The sequence below is a fragment of the Lactuca sativa genome, chromosome 8 (genome assembly GCF_002870075.4).
Source record: "Lactuca sativa cultivar Salinas chromosome 8, Lsat_Salinas_v11, whole genome shotgun sequence".
Lineage (NCBI taxonomy): Eukaryota > Viridiplantae > Streptophyta > Magnoliopsida > Asterales > Asteraceae > Lactuca > Lactuca sativa.
The window spans coordinates 12,580,420-12,600,434 of NC_056630.2; the positions used below are offsets into that span (position 1 = coordinate 12,580,420).

The 20,015-nt window shown below is 35.1% G+C and overlaps 2 protein-coding genes across 2 annotated transcripts; both read right to left on the reverse strand.

Moving 5' to 3' along the window:
- Positions 1 to 3,869: 3,869 nt before the first annotated feature.
- LOC111904029 (cleavage and polyadenylation specificity factor subunit 1) lies at positions 3,870 to 12,621 on the reverse strand. Its single transcript, XM_023899809.3, has 22 exons — positions 12,113 to 12,621; positions 11,733 to 11,885; positions 11,255 to 11,408; positions 11,034 to 11,166; positions 10,787 to 10,932; positions 10,397 to 10,677; positions 10,268 to 10,319; positions 9,952 to 10,194; positions 8,720 to 8,848; positions 8,522 to 8,599; positions 8,273 to 8,410; positions 8,098 to 8,192; positions 7,829 to 8,028; positions 6,768 to 7,492; positions 6,594 to 6,674; positions 6,435 to 6,500; positions 6,263 to 6,340; positions 5,957 to 6,178; positions 5,747 to 5,878; positions 5,491 to 5,667; positions 4,338 to 4,894; positions 3,870 to 4,230 (listed from the first exon to the last, which is right to left on the reverse strand). Exons 1-22 carry the CDS (start codon positions 12,448 to 12,450, stop codon positions 4,116 to 4,118), a joined length of 4,293 nt encoding a protein of 1,430 aa, XP_023755577.1. The 5' UTR covers positions 12,451 to 12,621; the 3' UTR covers positions 3,870 to 4,115.
- Positions 12,622 to 15,587: 2,966 nt separating this feature from the next.
- On the reverse strand, positions 15,588 to 19,225 carry LOC128127646 (uncharacterized). Its single transcript, XM_052766305.1, has 3 exons — positions 18,686 to 19,225; positions 15,811 to 16,320; positions 15,588 to 15,719 (listed from the first exon to the last, which is right to left on the reverse strand). The coding sequence occupies exons 1-3, from the start codon at positions 19,223 to 19,225 to the stop codon at positions 15,588 to 15,590; spliced, it is 1,182 nt and encodes a 393-aa protein (XP_052622265.1).
- Between the last annotated feature and the right edge of the window lie 790 nt (positions 19,226 to 20,015).

Below are 20,015 nucleotides of genomic sequence, written 5' to 3' on the forward strand. Positions count from 1 at the left end.
AATATCAACCTTCATCTAAATCAAAACCAATGACGGTAGCAATGATGGACAAACCAATTTTCTATTTCATAAATTTTTTAAAAAATATATAATTTTTTTCATATATATTCACTATGTTATGTGCCATCAATTTATAAAATTAATGGAAAAATATTAATACTATTAAGTATACCTTATTGTAATATTGAATATCATGAATGTACTTGATTGGAAAACGGGGTAGTAATCCTCTGCCTTGGTCACAACAATATGGATGTTAAGTTGTGTAGTACTAATGGAAGACTCAACTTTCAAATCCATATCAGCAATACTACATATAAGAAGAAAAAATGAAGAAGTTAAACAATATAAATAATTAATGATTAAAAAATAAGGAAAAACAAACATTAAGCTATTAATTAATGATTAAAGACATACATTTTTGAATTTTAAAATGTGAGACATGTCATCGTTAATATGTAATCTCTACCAAAACAAACAGTTACCCACTTGAGGCTGTCATGTAAATAACAATTAAAGTTATAAATTAATTTATCTTATAAATAAAATATTAATGTAATGACATGAAAATTTATAATAAAAAAATATTCTTAGCACCCTAAGTTTTGAGCTTTGTCATACGTAGGAGGATGATAACATATGCATTATCATTTTGATGTAAACAAATCATTCTACAACAAGTATGTATAATAAGGCAATATCAAAAGTACATTGCCTTTTTTTACCTTTGGACAAAAAAGCATATGTTGATTGAGAAACACAAAGACAAACATATATTAAAGAAATATATGAATTGTTCCTAAAGTGTAGTTTTTACTACAACGGTAAATAAGTCATTTGGAAGAAATAATATATGTAGACGCGAAACCTTTCAGGAAGGTACTCCACTTTTACTTTTCTTTATTTTTATTTCCATTCTATCTAAACACAGAATCAAATCCAAACACATAACTAATTAAACTGAATTTTACATCATCAAATACAAACACATAATCCAATACAAACAAACAAACACACATACACACACTGAGAAACATAAACAGACACACACAATAAATGTAAATAGATCATTTTACAACAAGTATGTATAATACATCAATATCAAATTTACATTTGCCATTTTTTTTACCTTTGGACAAAAATGCATATGCTTATTGAGAAACACAGACACACACATATTAAAGAATATACGAATCATTCAAGATAAAAGTAGTTTTTACAGCAAGCCTAAATAAGTCATTTTGAAGAAATAACATATGTAGACACTTAACCTTTCGAGAAGGCACACACAGAGAGAGAGAGAGAGAATAGAAAATCCGTTTATCAAAAACCCACTAATAAGTCATTGATACATATATTGAACACAAACTATAATCATATGTAAGAAATTAATCAATATATCAAAAAAAAATTGCTAAGCTTATGAAGCTGGTATTCGAACGTGATGCTGCAAAGTCCAGATTTCACGAAATTGTGATAACAACTGAATGAGATTATATTTATACGTAATTTTGAACAAAGATTTTGGAAAGGATATGAAGAAATTAATATTGTGATTCATATCATATTATTTTGACGTCTTTGATTTTAGTTTCTATAATTATGAAAGGTATATACAAATTACTTGATTTAAAAAAAAAAAAAAAGAACCATATTTACGTTTTGACAATTATGTTTACATTTATTTCACTTCAATACATTCCAATTAAAATTTTCATTCACCATTAATAAGTTTTCAACTTTCCAAACGAAGTCAACTTAACTTAGTTAATATTAATTTTATTTTATTTTATGATGACATCATCAAAATGATCCAATGGTTGAAATTAATTAAGGAAACATAATGAATGGCCCTGATTGTTTAAATGTGATGTCATCAAATTTATCTTTTAATATATATATATATATATATATATATATATATATATATATATATATATAGAGAGAGAGAGAGAGAGAGAGAGAGAAAAGGGTATGTTCAAATGTTTTCCATATCTATTGTGTGCTGGAATGCATCAATAGGAATTTAGTATTAATTATATGAATATTAAATGTTATCCATATTTATAACTCGTTTTTATGGAAATCAATTAAATGCGTCATTAATTTCAATAATAATATTCTTTCAGAATGAATTCATATCTAGAAGAATGAGAGTGTAATCCAGAATGAGTAGAATACACTCTCGTTTTTCATATTTTATGCAATTTTATTGTATTTTAAGTGAGTGAATCCTGAAACTAAATACGAACTCATATATAAAAACCTAGATGCAAATTCATTCTGAAAGAATGTTATTGCTGATATTAATGACAGATTTAATTAGTCTCCATAAAAAAAGAATTATAATTATGGATATCATTTAATATACATATAATTATGGAAATCATTTAATATCTATATTTATTTAATTAAATAATTATTTAATTTATTAAATTTCTATTTGTGCATTCTAGCAAACAATAAATATAAAAAACAAAATAACTTAGCCCTATATATAGTTTTTTTGTTTATTTCTTAAATCGGCTTTTAAAAGAAAATCAAGTATTCAACATGATAATTGAAGTTGCATGTATCATCTCTTAAGGTCTTAAGAAACATATTATCGTCTCGTTAAATTGAAACCTCTTGTAAGTGGGCATGCATGCATGTCGGAGTCTTACATATTTTATAGAGATGTATGGTTGAAACAATCTTATATCTTACATAAATTTAGTATACCTTATAATAAGATTAAGATCTCGTGTTATAAATAATAGCATGTGTTAATGAAGGGACTATTATATAATTTTTGGCCTAATTTTCTAATAGTGATACAAGAAGATAAAATATCCGTGATGGGTTATTTGTAGGGCTGTTAATCGGGTTAACCCAATCGGGTTTTTTTAGAAAAAATATTCACCCGAAACCAGACCCTGATAAGGTACGGGTTAATCGGCTTCGGGTTAATCGGGTTTCGGGTGTATAGGGTCGGGTTAATCGGCTTCGGGTTAATCGGGTTTCGGGTGTATAGGGTCGGGTTAATCGGGTTAGTCGGGTTGAGGTTGAAATGTAAGATGAATTTATGTTGTGCTATTTTAATACATAATCCACATGTATAGGGACTTAAATTGTAAAGTTGGTATACCATATGAATTTTTGGAGTTTCTTTTACCAATGTAAACAGTGAATAAAATTTGTAAAACTGTTACAACACAACCGTACTGCATTAAGAAGAAAGGAAAGTTATGTCATTTTATACATCTCTATACATAGTAATTTTACTATCTGGTTTGTTTAAATAAGAAATATGTATTAGTTGTAAAATTTCATGGGATCTTGAATTCATGTCATTCAATGCAGTAAAAAAAAAAATTTGTAATAAATTCTTAATCGGGTTGACCCGAAGCCCGAATTGTTTTGAAAAATCAACCCTAAACCCGACCCTAATAATAATTCGGGTTAGTCGGGTTAACCCGATTAAGAGTTCTAACCCTATTAAACCCGACCCTAATTACCTTATTCGGGTTCGGGTTGGGTCAGGTTGATCGGGTTCGGGTTTCTTTGACACCCCTAGTTATTTGTAGAGTGTGACAACAACATTATATTTACCAAGGAAGAACAAGAAGGAAAAAACACAATGGATATGTCCAAACTCTAAAGCATGAAAACATCTACAATAAATATGTAATCAATTTTTAAATTACTAGCAACAGATTTTTAGAATTTTACCGAACTAAATAATCTTTTATTTTGCGATGGATTTCGTGAAATACTTTTTATTAACATAAATATCAAAAATTTGATGTTGAAGTTCATTCTCAGTAATATACTATAAAAACAAGCATATACTAATAGTTTAAATTTTATTTGTTTTTGTTCCAAAAAAATGTAAAATCGTCACTAAAAAATTTGTTTATAAATAATTTGTGACACGGATGATTGAGCCTCGCCTCACTTAAACCCCAATGTTAAATTATACAAATTTCATTTTGACGAGCCCTATCTATGTTACATCAAACTCATCCAACACAAGTACACGACCCACTACATCATTAATCTAATTCCAATCCATACACTAAATCAGTTAACTTATAAGCAACCAAGTCAACTGTGAAACATGATAATCATAATAATCACAAGAAGCTAGTACCAAGAGCCAGGTCATTTAAATTGGAAATGATCTGAGAACGTGTTGTCCCAATCTGGTTTGCAATCTCAAGCTGATGTTCAAAAGGCAGCATATCATAACTGCACAAACACCACAAAACATACAAAAATGCATATAATATAACATGTCCAACAACTAGAAAATCTTGAAAAAGAAGAGTTAATAATAATTAAAGGAGGAAACTTACTGGCAGAGGAGTTCAGCATCAACAATGGTATCAGGGCCAGGGCGATGAGCCTTTCCATTGGAATGGAAGTGGCGAAAAGATCTGGGATTCAAACCAGCAACATGAGGAACAGCATCCACTAGTTTTTTCTGCAGAGACTGAAGCCTCCTAAAAGTCAGCTCATCAAGAGGCGCAATACACCCGATGCTCCCATCCAAGGTCCCAAACACAAGTGCAAAACGGTTGGTTTTATCTGATGGAGAGGAGTTGGAGGTTGGAAGCATCTGTAAGCGTAGAAATTTGGTGACGTGGGCCCCGACATGAAACTCTGCCCGAGAAAGAAGCTTCTGGCCTTTCCAGCTCTCGGAGACTTTTGGTGCGTAATAGAATATTTGTACGTTTTTTTGGTCATCCGAGACCATCAGACTTAGGGTGCTTCCGTCGATTAGAAACTCTGTTGCCAAACAATCCAGGGATCCGAAATCTTTTGCTAGTAGACTTAGTTGAGATCCTTGTTCTTTCCAACTTAGGAAATATATGCTTTTGTGGATATCCCCAAGCAGAATGAAATTTTTTACCTTAAACCATCAACAACCAATTAAACTAATTTTATTTTTTGCAACTCTGAGCTTTTTTTGTAAGGTTTTGGCCGCTAGCTAGCTGTTTCAAGTAAATGACTCTATTACCCTTTGCTGATTTTCTTTTTTATATTAACATTTTAATTTAATTGGAGTAAATTACATTTTTTTAATATTGATCCTAAAATGTTCTCTTGCAATTTTGGTCCTTATTTGAGATTTTTGGTGCTTGTTCCAAGCAAAATAATTATATTTTTGGGACCAAAACTGCAAAAATTACCCATCCCTCAACAACCAAAAATAGTTTTTTTACTTGGAATAGGGACCAAAAATGTGAAACCAACCTCAAATAAAAGACCAAACTTGCAAGAGAATTTTTTCGGAACCAAAAATGTAACTTTTAAATTATTATTTATTATTATTATATTACAAGGGTGGGGGTGGGCTTGGCAAGTCCAAAGTAATAATTTAAAATGTTCCAATTAACAAATATTTATAAATAAATAACAGAAAAAGGTGATATAGCCATTTTACTTGGAACAGAGACCAAAAATGTTAACGGACAAATCAGGCAAAAAAAATGAAAGATGACTTACAATATTTAAGCTGACTACATAGAGTGGTGGAGCATCAAAGAAAGCGACCCCACTCAACTCGGTACCTGTCCATTTGTGTAGAATAACTTTGGGGCCCGAAGCTACTAACAAATAGCCTTGAATTGAAGCTAGAGCTGATATGGCACCTTTCATTTCTTTGGAGTATACCTCTGTAACCTTAAAACCAGAAACAAATATAATAATGTCAAAAAAAAAAATCAACACAGACATTAAACAGTGACAGCTAAGCTAGTACCGCTGGCTGTGATACTTCAGTGCTACTTTCAACAGAAAACAAAAGAACACGCCCTCTTGCAGCCACGTCCTCCCCTTGCACATAAGCTGTCCCTATCGCCAAAAGTGTTACGTTTTCTCTGGTTGTTGTATTCTATGAACCACAATTTTGGAACAATTAACGATAATAATTTTATATAATAATAATAATAAAAAATTGATTTCGACTTACAGATAATGTAACGACTCGCACAGTTAGTGCATTTTCAGTAGTTTGCATGCGGATTGTTCCTTTAGTTTGCCATGGCCCACCAGAACTTTCTGGTTCCAAAATCCGGACCTCGAATTCTTCTACGGTATAAGTACCATCAAGATTTGAAACATCATGCTCGATTTGGTGACCAGATTCTTGATCAACCATAGATGATAGGACTTGGTTTATAGGCTTTACCACCTGCAATTGCAAAAATAACCAACAAATATTAATACAACAATATGGATATTAAGAATGTGTAAACATAGAAAACAATCCACTCACAGGAACAGAAACTATAAGCGGGTATAAGTTCTTCTCGGCAAAGTATGTTACTTGATGTGGAGTGGCCTTCAAAGGAATCTATCAAAAAACAAAGATATGTTTATTTGATACTGTTGATAGTGATCTAATAGAATTATATGTGAAAGTGATTAAGTTACAGGCTGATAAAGACCTTTTGTACTGGCCAATAGTTGTCATATGATAGCAAAGATGGAAGTTGGCAGATCTTCAATGTACCCTATAAATAAAAATTAATGCATTATTTGTTAGAAGGTGAAACAAGAAAATAAGAAGAAGAAGAAGAAGAAGAAGAAAAGTTTTGCTATCTGACCTGTGAGGTAACATAAATGAACCCATGGTTACAGTACATGTTATGAAGAACCGTGAAGGCAATAATCGATCCATCACAAAGCTGTAAATAAATAAATAAACATAAACATGGTCAGAACTCAGAAGAAATGTGGGAAAATGGAAAGAAGGGTAATTTTGTGATTTTACAACATGCCTGGGGATGGATTCGAATCCGCTCTCTAAATTTCATAAACCAGGCAGGTCTTGAACCGGAGAGGAAGAACCCAGGGTGACCACCAACATTTTTAAACATTGTTATTCTTGGAAACGGGGTTTCTGTTGACATCTCTTCTCTTGTGTATGTATCCAAAGAAACACGTGAAAATCTCAAATTCTTAAGCCTTGAAGGGTTGGATGAAGAGGTTTCAACAGAAGAAACCACTTCACTTCTAGAAGCATTTTCGGAACCTCCTTCATACAAGTAAGCATGATAGCAAAGAATCGTCCCATCAGCCAAGATTCCAAACAGAAAAGGGCGGCTGTGGTCCCCTGGCCACCTGTGCATGGCCAATTCAACAACCTTCATGTTGATGTTGTGACTATCGTTGGAAGGTTCCTGGGATAAGTTGTCTCCGAGAAAGATTCTTCCGGAAACAAAGCTGTCAACCGAAAAAACACAAGAGAAAACTGGGACATCGTATATTTCGAGTGAGCCGCTTTCATAACAGACTACGCAGTATATATCGCCTTGATCCTGAGGTGTTCCATCGGGTCCTTCAATTGCCTCACTGACACCTGTCAAAAGCCAAGCATCTGTACTTGTCTTTCTTAGCCATGGCTCTGTTCCTCTATCGTGATACAGTGTACAGCAAGCTATCGCTTTCTTGGAGCTCTGAAATGCAGCCAAATTGTTGATACTCATGGTGCATGTCAAGGGGTCTGTAAGCATCAACAACAAGAGACTTTATACATTTACTTGAAGAACATGCAAAACCTACCACAGCCAACAAGAAATTACAATTTTTGTCCTTGTGTTCAGCAAAAACTTTCAGTTTTGGTCCAAATCTGAATTTTTTTGGTCTTTAGGTACATGTTTCATAAGGAATTTCATCCTAAAATTGTTAAATCTGATCACTCAGCTGATAATTTGGACCAAAATTGCAAGCCTGTTTCTCTTAGGACCAAAACCAGAAAAAAAAAATGATAACCTCAGGGGCCAGAGTTGTAATTGTTGTATAGAAAAACATGGATATATCACTATTAAAGCAAATGTACCTCCAACAAGAAGCTGAATACTTCCATCTGTCATCATCAATAATACATACGGATCAGCAATGGAGACGGATGCCACTGAGGAAGAATTGGGAGAAGTTGCAGCAGTTTCAGAATTTGCAGGTCGGAAGTTTAGTTCTTGAGTCATGAAAGCACCATCAAGAATTCGAGCACCACGAGCGTACACTTGTATGACTCGCCTCCTAACAAAAAGTTACAAAATTTTATAAAAAGTAACTACTAATTTACCTTCCAAAAAGATATAAATTCACCTTCCAAAAAGATTCCCAGCATAAATGGTACTTCCTTGAACAAAGTAATCAACATTTTCAGTCACCTCTTCAAGATTATTAACAGTCTGCAATACCTGCACACATAATAGAAACAAAATTAGCCAATACTCAATAGTCACATGTTTTATACTTTTACATGCCATATTAATATTACCATTGTTCGACTTTCCAAACTGATGATTAAATATGCATGATACTCATCATCTTCAGATGCTGTTTTCAAATGTTCAGGTTGATTGCGTGAATTTTTGTGGTAGACAGTCCAAAGCCCCTTGCAACCTGGTATAGCTTCCTACAAAATGAACATATTGACTTTTTGAAATTAGTCATTACTAGTGTGGTGAAATCACATGAATGTGAGAGTATAGTAACAGTATGAGGTTCTTTGAGGAAATGGGGAGACCTGGGTGATAATTTCTGGACGGATAGATTGTTGAAGCACACAGAGAGAGCCATTCTTTCCATGACCAGAACAGCACACCTGGAGATATGTTAAGAGCATAAATAAGAACTGAAGTGATGTAGACTTTTAAGTATTTGATGTATTAATAGTAAGAAAAGGAAAAATACCAATCACTAAAGAACAAAAGAGACAACTCACAAGTTCATAATTACTTTGTTTAGCAACCCCTGTAGCATTTGGATCAGCATTCATTCTTGAACCATAAGAGAAGTCTTTCAAGGGGCCAACATTAATCAATGAGTCCCTTACAGTAAACGAGAATGTTTTCTGCATAGTTTAAAAAAAAAAAAAGGAAATGTTATTATATTACATGCTGTATATATGGCTTAAAACGAAGAATATGTATATGCCTTGCCATTTACACACCCCTATTTCTTTTTCTTTTTTCCATTAAGAGGCTGTTTCTTTTAGCCCATTAACTCATGTATGGGTAAAGTAGTTGAATGGGTGATGATGTCTGTCTGGCTAGAGTCAGAAAGTGTTGTATACAGAAGGTCTGTTTCTTTTCTACATTGAACAAATCGTCTAGATGAGACTAAATGACCATTTCACCCGTATATTCCAACAAATAAATTTCACAATATGCATCCAAGTTTAACAACATTCATCAAATTTAACCTAAGAGGAGTTGGGAGGAAAAAGAAGGGGCAAATATGTTAAGGGTTGGTGTGTGGATACATTAAGCCGAGTTTTTTGGCTTAACCCATGAGGGTCTGTTTCTTTTTTTTCCCCATAAATAACCCACAATGATAAAGTGGCCGAATGGGTAATGAAGTCTATTTGGATAAAGTGAAGTATACATAAGGTCTGTTTGTTTCTTTTCTGAACTGAACAAACCATCTGAATGAGACTAAATGACCATTCTACCCTTAATAGTTAAAAAATCACAATATTCATCTATTTTAAGTTTTTAACAATTTAACATGAGGAGAGTTGGAAGGAAAAAAGAAGAAAGACAAATAGGTACATGCTTATTGTCGTGATACATTAAGACAGGCTTTTTGGTATAACCCATTAAGTCATTTTGTCCACATTAAGTCAAAAAGGATCAGCCATGCCATGTATAGTTGTTCAGATTAAGTGATTAACTCATTAAGCCCACTAAGTCAAAAAGAATCCTCCCCTAAGTCATTATTATGTCCAAGTTAAGTAAAAAAGAAACAGCGTGTATAACTGTCTAGACTAAGTGCTTAATACATTAAGCCTATTAAGTCAAAAAGGAAACAGTCACTGCGTGTTGTCCGAAAAAAGTGTTGTTAGGATAAATAATGTTCAAATCATATTATTTAAATTGAAGACAAACTCAGGGAAATAAAAGGAAAGAATAAACTCAGGGAAACAAATTTGTAAAAAGTTGGGAAATGAATAACCTGGGCAGACTGGGCATTGTTCAGATCTGACCCATACAAGGAAAGTTCATCATCATTTGCCAAATCTTGCAAAGCATCAGAGGAAGATCTTCTTAATCGTTTTGTTAATGGAACATCGCCTTCAATATCACCAACCTCTTCCTTTGCAATAGAAGACCCTGCCCCACAATGGAACTGCACTAGCAAACTATCTCCTAAACGACTTCCTAAGAAGAAGAAAGAGCTTCCAACAGTAGTAATTCCCTGTAATACGATAAAACCTTATCACATATTGCAAAAATAGAGAAACATAAATGCTTATGTCACCATGACTGACCGAAGTTAATACTGAAGCTTTAGATTTGGAAAGGTCAAGTTTCTGCACCATACTGCAAAGATTAAAAAAATAAAACTATTTGTCATCAGTTCAACAAAAGGGAATATAAAAATAATATCAATTACTTACCGGCCATCATGTACAAGTGTCAACAAAAGTAGTTCACCGGATTTTGTTGACAGCATGGCAACATCATTTGATATCCAAGTTGCATTTGCAGCATCAAGCTCCACACTGAAACTTGATCTTGACATCTCCTGACTGCTATCCATGGGAACAGCATAATTATTCAAAGCCAATATGCATGATGCTGACTGGCTATGATAATGAATTGTATTTGCACAAACTACAAGAACTCCACCAATTGGAGAGGGCACAGCAAGAAGCTTATATGCATCATGTGGAAGATTCTGATACACACAACATAAAAAATTCAGTAGAAACACAAGAAAACAAAAAACTGTAACTATATAGTGACTGATTCAGATATTCAGTTGCAATTGTGGGGTCAGAACTTACAGTGGCAGACCATATGAGTGGATGCTGCTTCAAAGTGGTACTGATACTAAGTGCAGAAATCATACAGGTATGATGCTTATGTGGCAGGCGCCCAGCCCAAGTGAGTTCTTTCTCATGAAGGATGACCAAAACAGGTTCAATGTAACCTATAAACTGAATGTTATCAAACTTGTAACTGAAAGATATATTTGAATCTGTGTTTTGAAAGCAATATGTCCACATAGAACTCAATTAAAAAGTTCCTCACCATGAACAAAGATAAAATCCTTGACATGTTTGACATCCAACTCCCGTAAACTAATCATATATGATGATTGTATACGTGCAGAAACTGAGCCTCCACCACTAGAACCACCATCATCTCCCACCAAACCACCAGCCTAACATCCAAAATAACAAAAATGAAATCAATTTTGAGGGATCTGAGATGAAATCAACAGCGATAATGTATAAAGTAGCAGAATAGACCTCAGCAGCTTTGAGTATTATCATTTGTAGGCCATAAACAAGTACCCCTGCACACCTGCCTAGAGGATCAACTTTGATGAACGGCCCTCTGGCAAAAGATTCTCTGCCCTTTTTCAAATGAACCCACTGTGGACCCTCAAAGCAGTGCATTGAACTGGAAAAGAAAAAAGGAGGAAAATCAATGTTGTTATGGTTAGAGGTCCAAATATACAGATCTGTCATGAAGCCTGCAATATGCTTGTGCCCGACACAATAACACCAATGGAGAATCTATTTGACTCGATAATAGAAGCTAGTGCATCTATGATCAAAAGTTTTAAATGAGAAAAATCATTTGAATCTCGAGTATTCACAGGTATACGCGAAGATCATAAAATAGAAGAATATCGTCCAAAGCATGATAGGTGAGGATGAAAATGTATGCAAACAAACCAAGTCAAGTTTTGATGAGATTCCGGATTAAAGATGTGTAAATCACCTTGTCCTAAGTCCATAAACTGAATCATCAAATTCTAGAATAGAGATTTTTGCATCTTCAAATGTTAAGATGATAGAATCTCTTCTTCTACCACTTGTCCGCTCCTCTGCTCCAGAAGACAGCACACCCACTGATTCCACGTTGCCGTGCAACCTGTATTACAAGATATAATTTAGCACACCCGATCTCAAAATTCAAACTGCGTCTCTCTTCTTAAATGTATGGGAGTATCACATGGAAGCAATGAAAATTAACAATGAAGCAGATGAATTAAGCTCGCAACTAAAATGTATCTATCTATTTGCTGAATTGCAATGGCCTTTTTCACCACACCAGCTGAATTTAATGTTATCCTATAAGTTTGAAAATAAAGACAGTACCTGTAACTACAAACGAGTTCTAGTGAAGCACCAGAGAGACCTGCCATGACGCCGCCACGCTGTGGTTGAGATACGGTGCTAGAATCCTTATTAGTACTATTACCGTCTTCTTGAACCCTAACGGTGTATACTTCAAGAACATTGGCTGCGGTCACGATGAGGTTTGGGATAGGACCAACACCTGGAGTCGGAGTGGAGGGCCAGACGGGGTCGATATCGTCAGTAGGAACCGGGAGAATGCGGGAAGCGAAGTCGGCGGGAGAATGCGTGATGAATCCCGAAGCGCAGTTGTCGATTCCGGTGGGCGGGTGCATCAATTTGTACGCTGCGTAGCTCATTTTGTCTGAGTATTAAACCCTCAACGATGATTTGTGTAATGTAGGATTGCTTTGGGAGGGCGAGAGAGAGGATCGTGCAATATGTGACTAGGGTTTTAAGAGCTTAAACCTCCCTGCGACGTTTGGGCAGGGAAGAACATATGTACTTCTATTTCACTTCAGCTTTTAAATTTGTACTGATGTTCTTATTGTTTAGATATGCTAATTAGTGGTTTGTGAAATCGCGTAGGAATACTACAAAAATACCACACGAGAATTTAGTAAATAACTATTTTTTTTTTTTTTTTTGAGTAATCAAATTGGCTACCATTACATTTCGAAATAAATCAACTTTGTTTTGAAACATGGGATAATGACTTAGGAGTGTAACTACCGTTGTTCACATATTGGCAACTTGTTTTTTTTATCTAATAAACCAACTAACTTGTTTTAACCGTTTACATTATAACAATATTACCGGCTAACCTTCATTTTAACCGGTAAATGCAATTAATTCCTTTAAATGAAAAGAAAAAGAAAATACGTGGCTCCAGAAGATTATACGTGGCATGTTACGTGTCTATTTACACCTCACTTATTATATAGAGGATGTTTGTCGTTGAAGCCCTAGATCGACAATGGCTTCTTCTTCTGCTTCATCTGCTTCTTCCAAACAAAATGTCGAACTCCAAGCTGACCATCCATGTAAGCGTGACATGCCATCTCGTGTGAAGATTTCAAGAACACCCGATAATCCAGGAAGAAAATTTCGAGTTTGTCAAAATTCTTTGGTAAATATGTTTTATTTATTCAACCCGAAACCGAATCTTCTTCTTCATCTTCTCTTCAATTTAATTTTTTTTATCCTTTCATGAAGAGTGCAAGAACTCCAAGATGTAATTTTTGGGAATGGCTGGAAGACGATGAGTACCAACCACAGAAGAACAGTGATTTTGGACAAATCTACAACCTAACATTCAAGCTTGGAAATTTGGAAAACGAAATTAGTTATTGCAGGAAGAAGTTGGAAGAAGAGAAGAACTCTGATTTGGTTTTCAGACAAGAACTGGACAAAGTGAAGTGGAAGTTGTTTACTCATAAAGCTGCATTGTTTGTGTTATTTTTCTTGTATGTTAAACATGTATTTTTTAAAGTTTGATGTGTTCTTTGTATCCTGTTTGATGTATTCTTCTCTGATGTGTTATGACTAAATCATGTACTTCATGAAGTTTTGTATGCAATGAAAGTTATGACTAAAGTTTGATGTTTAATACTTGATGTATTAAGACAGTAAACATGTAATGTATACAAACACATAAATAAACATGTATTAAGACAGTAAACATGTAACTTGGGAGTTTGATGTATTAAGACAGTAAACATGTAATGTATACAAACACATAAATAAGCATGTACATAAATTAGGGGATAATGACTTGGGAGGGTAAACATGTACTTAAATTAACATGTACTTAAAGTACCAAAATATTCCCAAACATACAGGACCCAAGATGTTAAAGTATCAAAATATTCCAAAAGATGTGCCAAGTTTGTCCTATTGTGCCAAACGATATTACAAGACCCAAGATTCCAAAACATGCAAAATAAAACAACACATTGAATTCAAAACTCCAGTGGGTGGTCAGTACTGCTTCCTTCCTTCCTCCTTATGTTCTTCCTTATCTGAATCTTTGTGATTCTTTCTGAAGTTTTTCTTGTCCTCTTCCTAACTTGATTTTCTGCATTGTGTTGAATTTCCTGTTCCACATTATCTTGAACTTCAATTTCATGTTCCACTTCAATGTTAGCTTGAATCTCATCTTCTATGTTAGCATCAACTTGAATGTCACCTTGAATCTCATATTCTATGTTAGCATCAACTTCAACTTATGGTACCAGATCGACTTCAGGAACATCAACTTCAATGTTAGCATCAACTTGAATGTCATCTTGAATCTCCCCTACGAGGTTATCTTGAACTAAAGGAATATTAACTTCAACTTCAGGTACCACATAAACTTCAGGAACAGCAACTTCAGCTTCCACATCAGGTTTAGGAACATCAACTTCAGGAACATTAGCTTCCACATCACTTTCACTTTCAAAGTCACTATCACTTTCACTTTCAAACATGACAATATGTTCCACTTCCAATTCAGCTTCAAGGTCTACTTTACCTGTAAAAGGGAAAAAATGCAGAAATGGCACACAAGTATAATATATTAGATAATTTAACACCATACCTTGTTTCTTAGGTTTCTTTTTGTTAGAACCTGACGTAAATGGTACATCATTTGGTCTTTGAGGACATGTTGATCTGTTATGTCCTCTTTCCCTACAAATGGTACATCTCATGATCATTCCCTTTTTTGAGATTGTATGCCTTGTTCCCTTAGCTTCTCTCTCAACCTGGTCCCTTTTCCTTTTCATTGTTGGTCTTCCAGGTAGTCTTCTTTTTTTAGGGGGCAATGGTTTGGTGTAATCCACTTCAGGCCACATAGCACTACAGTTTAGTGGCCTAATGTTATACCTATAACAACTTGCATACATTGATGTAGTAATTAAACCATTCTGACACATACTCCTCAGGGTCCCTATTGAGGCTTGAAATGATAGCATATCCATGCACACAGGGATACCCTGCTAACTGTCATGCCCTGCATCCACATTGCCTAGTATTCAGGTCTACAGCATACCCTTCAGTCCCCACCCTCACCTCAAATTGCATATACCCAGAAGGTACCACTTGCCAAAACCTATCCATAATCATATACAAATTAGAAAATATTAAAAATGACAAACATATAAGCAATAAGAATTTACCTTTGTGTTTCCTTGTGCTTATTCAACTTCAACCTTATGGAAGGACATATGCTTAAATCCCAAGATTGACCCTTGGCCTTGTATATACACAACCTTTCCATTACATAAATCTGGATTTCTTCTAACATGGTAATAAGTGGTTTCTTCCTAGCAGCTTCAATCACAGAGTTAAAACTTTCATAAACACCATTTTCATATGCATCACAACTCCTATCAACCTGAAAAAATGCTTTACACCATGTTTTAGGGTCCCTTTCCATCAAATGTTCATAAGCCAGTGGCTCCAGCTTCTTGATTTCATTCATATGGTATTTAAATTTTTATGGAACTGTAGATCAAGCAGCTCTCCAAAACAGTTTCTTAAATATTTGCCCCTTAAATCTTTTTTGGAAATTAGCACATATGTGCCTAGCACATTGCCTATGCTCTGCAGCTGGAACCCTTTCCTTCACAGCTTCAACTAATCCCTATATTCAAAACATAAACAACATAAGCAAAAACATATTAAGTATGTAAAATAAGTATGGAAAATAACAATAATTGAAGTGTGAACATTACTTTGTGTTGGTCTGATATTATGGTTAGTGCATGCCCAACTCCCATTCCAATGTCATCAATTAGAAGATCAAGAAACCACTTCCATGATTCTTTATTTTCTACTGCAACCACAGCCCATGCAACAGGATATATGTGGTTGTTTGCATCCCTCCCAATGGCTGCAAGCAACTTACCTCTGCATATGCCCTTTAAGAAACAACCATCTACTCCAATTACCCTCCTACAACCCTCCATCCATCCATCCTTCAAACCCTTTAAACACACATAAAACTTTGAGAAGTATGTTTCTCCATCAGGCATCACATCCACCTCCATCTTAACTGTTGATCCAGGATTTGTCCTTTTTAGCTCTTCTCCATAACTCCATGTTTTAGCATAATGCTCTATTAAAGTACCTTCTATCTGCTGAAATGCATATTTCCTAGCATTTCTGTATTGTCCAACACTAGCTATCAGGTTAAACCTTTTACTGACCTTAGCTTTTAATTTCCTAATGCTCATCTTTGGTTTCTGTAATATATCATTCATGAAATGAGTTCCAATCCATTTGTAGCTTACAATGGACCCAAATTTGAAAACTCTTGCACAATTATGCCTATCAATTAACGACTTAATCTGAAAAGACCTCTCATTCTTCATCCAGGTTGCCCACAACCTAAAGGGGAAACTCTTACTCTTCGTGTTTGTGACATCCCCAAAATCTCGGCCAGAAAAGACCAATTTTCATTTATGCTTTTAAATAATTTCAGAGTAAATCCTTTTGATTTGAAAGAGTTGCGGAATTTGTTCCCAAAACAAAACATGATAAAATAATATTTATCAAAGCATTTCATCAAGAGATGCATTTTCATTATATAATCAAAACTCGGGATGTCATGTTCCGATACAGACCATAAAGCATAAACGATAACATTACAAGTCATTCAACAAATATATACATATACAGACTTGTAAACAAAACAACTTGATGATTTAACCATCTTATGCCCTCGCGCCACTACCTGTAATACAAATAAAACTGAGTGGGTTAGGCTTGGGAGCCTAGTGAGCATATAGGGTTTTCAACCCACAATAAATAAGTTATATTTGATTTCACCAACCAACACTATCCCGATTACCCATTCCCGTTATCCTCACTTTACGTCCCTAAAATAACATCTATCTCAAGGGACCTAATCTAGGATTTTCATCGGGACGGACATCACTGCGAAGGGGTTTCCTCAACAATAGATATCCTAAAGGCAACCATGAGGGGGATAGAGTACACCAGTGAACACATCGTTCACAACACCTACAGGTTATGAACCTGCTAGCGTTCCACTGGACTGTCTAGAAAGAGTCCGTGGTCGTTATCCATACTCCACTGAATAACTAGATCAACAACAACAACAACAAGATCGAGGCCTCTCATCTGTTTATTACACACCAACAATCTACCCATGTTCTACCCAACATATTAGTAGATAAAATATATATTTTCATACATAGTTTAAAACCTGTATATCATTTTCATTCAATATATATTCCACATAACAGATGAGGCATACCCACGTAACACGTATTTCATAGAAAGCAATTCAGATCTATGAGATGGAAGAGGGTGAACATACATTCACACACATAACAACAAATTCTACACATAACACGTATTTCGTATAAAATACTTCATAATCATGCGTTAGAAGAAAGTAACTACACACTCACACATATAAACAACAATATACTTAATACACTCGAACCATACTTGTATTATTATTGTGTTTATGAAAGGTAGTATACACTCACTTGATCAGAAGACGATCGGACAGCACTACGACTTGCAGAAGTAGTAATCCTCAGCAGATCTGGAAGATCTTCACAAAAATCGAACTTCTTGCGGGCAGAGCTTCGATTCGGGTACCGCACTTCTCGGGATCTTCGGGATCTCGGGACTTGCCTCGGGGCTCGAGAATAATACCGGGGCTTCGGGGTATTTCTGGCACGCAAAACGATGCAAAACGGGAGAGAGAAGAGAGAAAATGAACAAAACTCTCGGCTGCCCTCGCAAGCCTTTTATAGAGGCTGAGCCTCGCACGTACGCGGGGCGTACGCCTGTACGTGGGGCGTACAGGTCCGAAATCGTCATGGCGTTCGTCATTCGAAGCCACTTGCTGCGAGTGTCGACATCTTCGGAGTACGCGGGGCGTACTTCAGATTGGACTGCTGACTCCCCTTCGGATAATGCCGGAATTTCCAATTAAAAATAAATACAAATTATTTAATAAACTTCGGAAATTCATATCTTCTTCATACGAACTCCGTTTTCGACGTTCTTTATATCCACGCGAAGGTGAGACTACGCTCTACAACTTTCGTTTAGACTCCGTCGGCTAATTTCGACTTTATTTTTATTATTTATTTTTAATAGGCCGCGACAGAAAAACTTCGTTATAAATTCATAACTTCTTCGTTTGACGTCCGTTCTTGCCTAACTTTTTATCGTTTCGATACCAACAACGAGACCTTCGATCCTCAATTAGAATGCTTCGGCTAAAAACCGCTCGATCTCAAATCGAGTATTTCAGGCTGCATACCGCAAAGTCGAAACTTCGATAAATCATAACTTCCTCATACGAAGTCAGATTTGGGCGTTCTATATATATTCGGAAACCTCGTTTCAACTACTACAACATTATCCAAAGATATTAAGTTTATTTTACACTTAAATTTTGACGCTTATTTTTATTCTTAATTAATCAAACCACATAATTAAGCAATTAAGCACAAAACACATACTACTCAAATAATACACTCTTATTATTTCAAAACGGGTTACAAAGGTTAACCTAGACTATTACATTGCTAAAAATGGCAAGCCCGGAAACACAGGTGTTACATTGTTCTTCTTATATTTACAACATTTTGCCAACAGCTTTTGATGATCATTTTTTTCAAACCATAAGTCATACCCATTCTTGACAGCATAGTTGGTTAGACAAAGCTTCAATTCAAGAGGGTTGGCAAACTTCATACCTAAAATTGGGACCATTTTATCCCATTCTTGCTTCTCATCAAAGACAGGGAACACAACCTCATCATCTTTATCACTATCTTCATCATCATCAACATCATTTACTTCTTCTTGATTACTATTGAGAATGGGTTTACCACACAACTTGTTCAATAATTCATAATCATCTGTTTTGTCAAATGTATGCACCTCTTCATCAGGTTCATGCTCACATTCCCTTATATCTGAAATTTGTGACTCTGTATCATCATCTTCTATTACATCAGACAGCTCATCACCTGTTAACAACTCCTTATCGGCCCAGTCAAGAATGGGTTCGTTTTCGTGGTCAATGTACACATTCATCCTTAGCTCCTGCTTATCCATGTAACCATCTTCAATAAAACTCAAAATAGTCAACATCATTGTCGATTCTTCTGATACCCTTTGCTAATCTTTCATGAGTATTACAATAGTACAAGTTCTCACAGCTTCGTCTTGTCAGCTTTGAAACCCACAACACAAATTCTCTATAGTCCATGCCACCAAAATCCACATCACGAACTAACATTCTCATAGGGTCTAAGTACACTAACGGTTTGGTGCAAACACGCCATTAAAGTGAAAATCTATAGTGAGATACTTACCATTAGATGCTTCCATTGTAGTGAGATACGTATCGTTAGACGATTTCAAGTCCCAACTTCAGTTCCTACTGCTTCGATCGACTGAATTTTGAGAAAACTTAAGTAACCGGGATCGATTTGCGAAATGATTTGGGAGTAGTTGTTAAGATTAAGAACCCTAAATAAATTAGATCGATACACCTAACACTTGTTTAAATGAAGTCGAATACATACAAAGGGCGAAATAGCCACGTCATAAGCCACGTATTTTCTTTTCCTTTTCATTTAAATGAATTAATTGCATTTACCGGTTAAAATGGAGGTTAGCCGGTAATATTGTTATAATGTAAACGGTTAAAACAAGTTAGTTGGTTTATTAGGTACAAAAAAAAACAAGTTGCCAATATGTGAACAACGCTAATAGGTAGTTACCCTCCTAAGTCATTATTGTTGGATTAGTGTCTAAGTCCATAACTATTTTGGTATGTACTTGACCCGATGGTGCATGGTCCTTTTGGGTTGGCTTCACCAAAGCAACTTGATTGGAGAAATAAATAAAGAGAGAGAGGTTATTATGATTTATTAATATG

Bases quoted from the DNA above. Each gene is read 5' to 3' on its own strand.
- LOC128127646 (XM_052766305.1), bottom strand. From the start codon at position 19,225: ATGATGTTGACTATTTTGAGTTTTATTGAAGATGGTTACATGGATAAG. The intron at 16,321-18,685 runs GTAACACCTGTG...GATATATTACAG, and splicing joins GTAAATATAAGAAGAACAAT to AAACCAAAGATGAGCATTAG. The intron at 15,720-15,810 runs GTAATGTTCACA...TTTTGAATATAG, and splicing joins TAATATCAGACCAACACAAA to GGATTAGTTGAAGCTGTGAA.
- LOC111904029 (XM_023899809.3), bottom strand. From the start codon at position 12,450: ATGAGCTACGCAGCGTACAAATTGATGCACCCGCCCACCGGAATCGAC. The intron at 10,195-10,267 runs GTCAGTCATGGT...ATCGTATTACAG, and splicing joins AAGCTTCAGTATTAACTTCG to GGAATTACTACTGTTGGAAG. The intron at 8,849-9,951 runs GTTATTCATTTC...TAAACTATGCAG, and splicing joins ACAATGCCCAGTCTGCCCAG to AAAACATTCTCGTTTACTGT.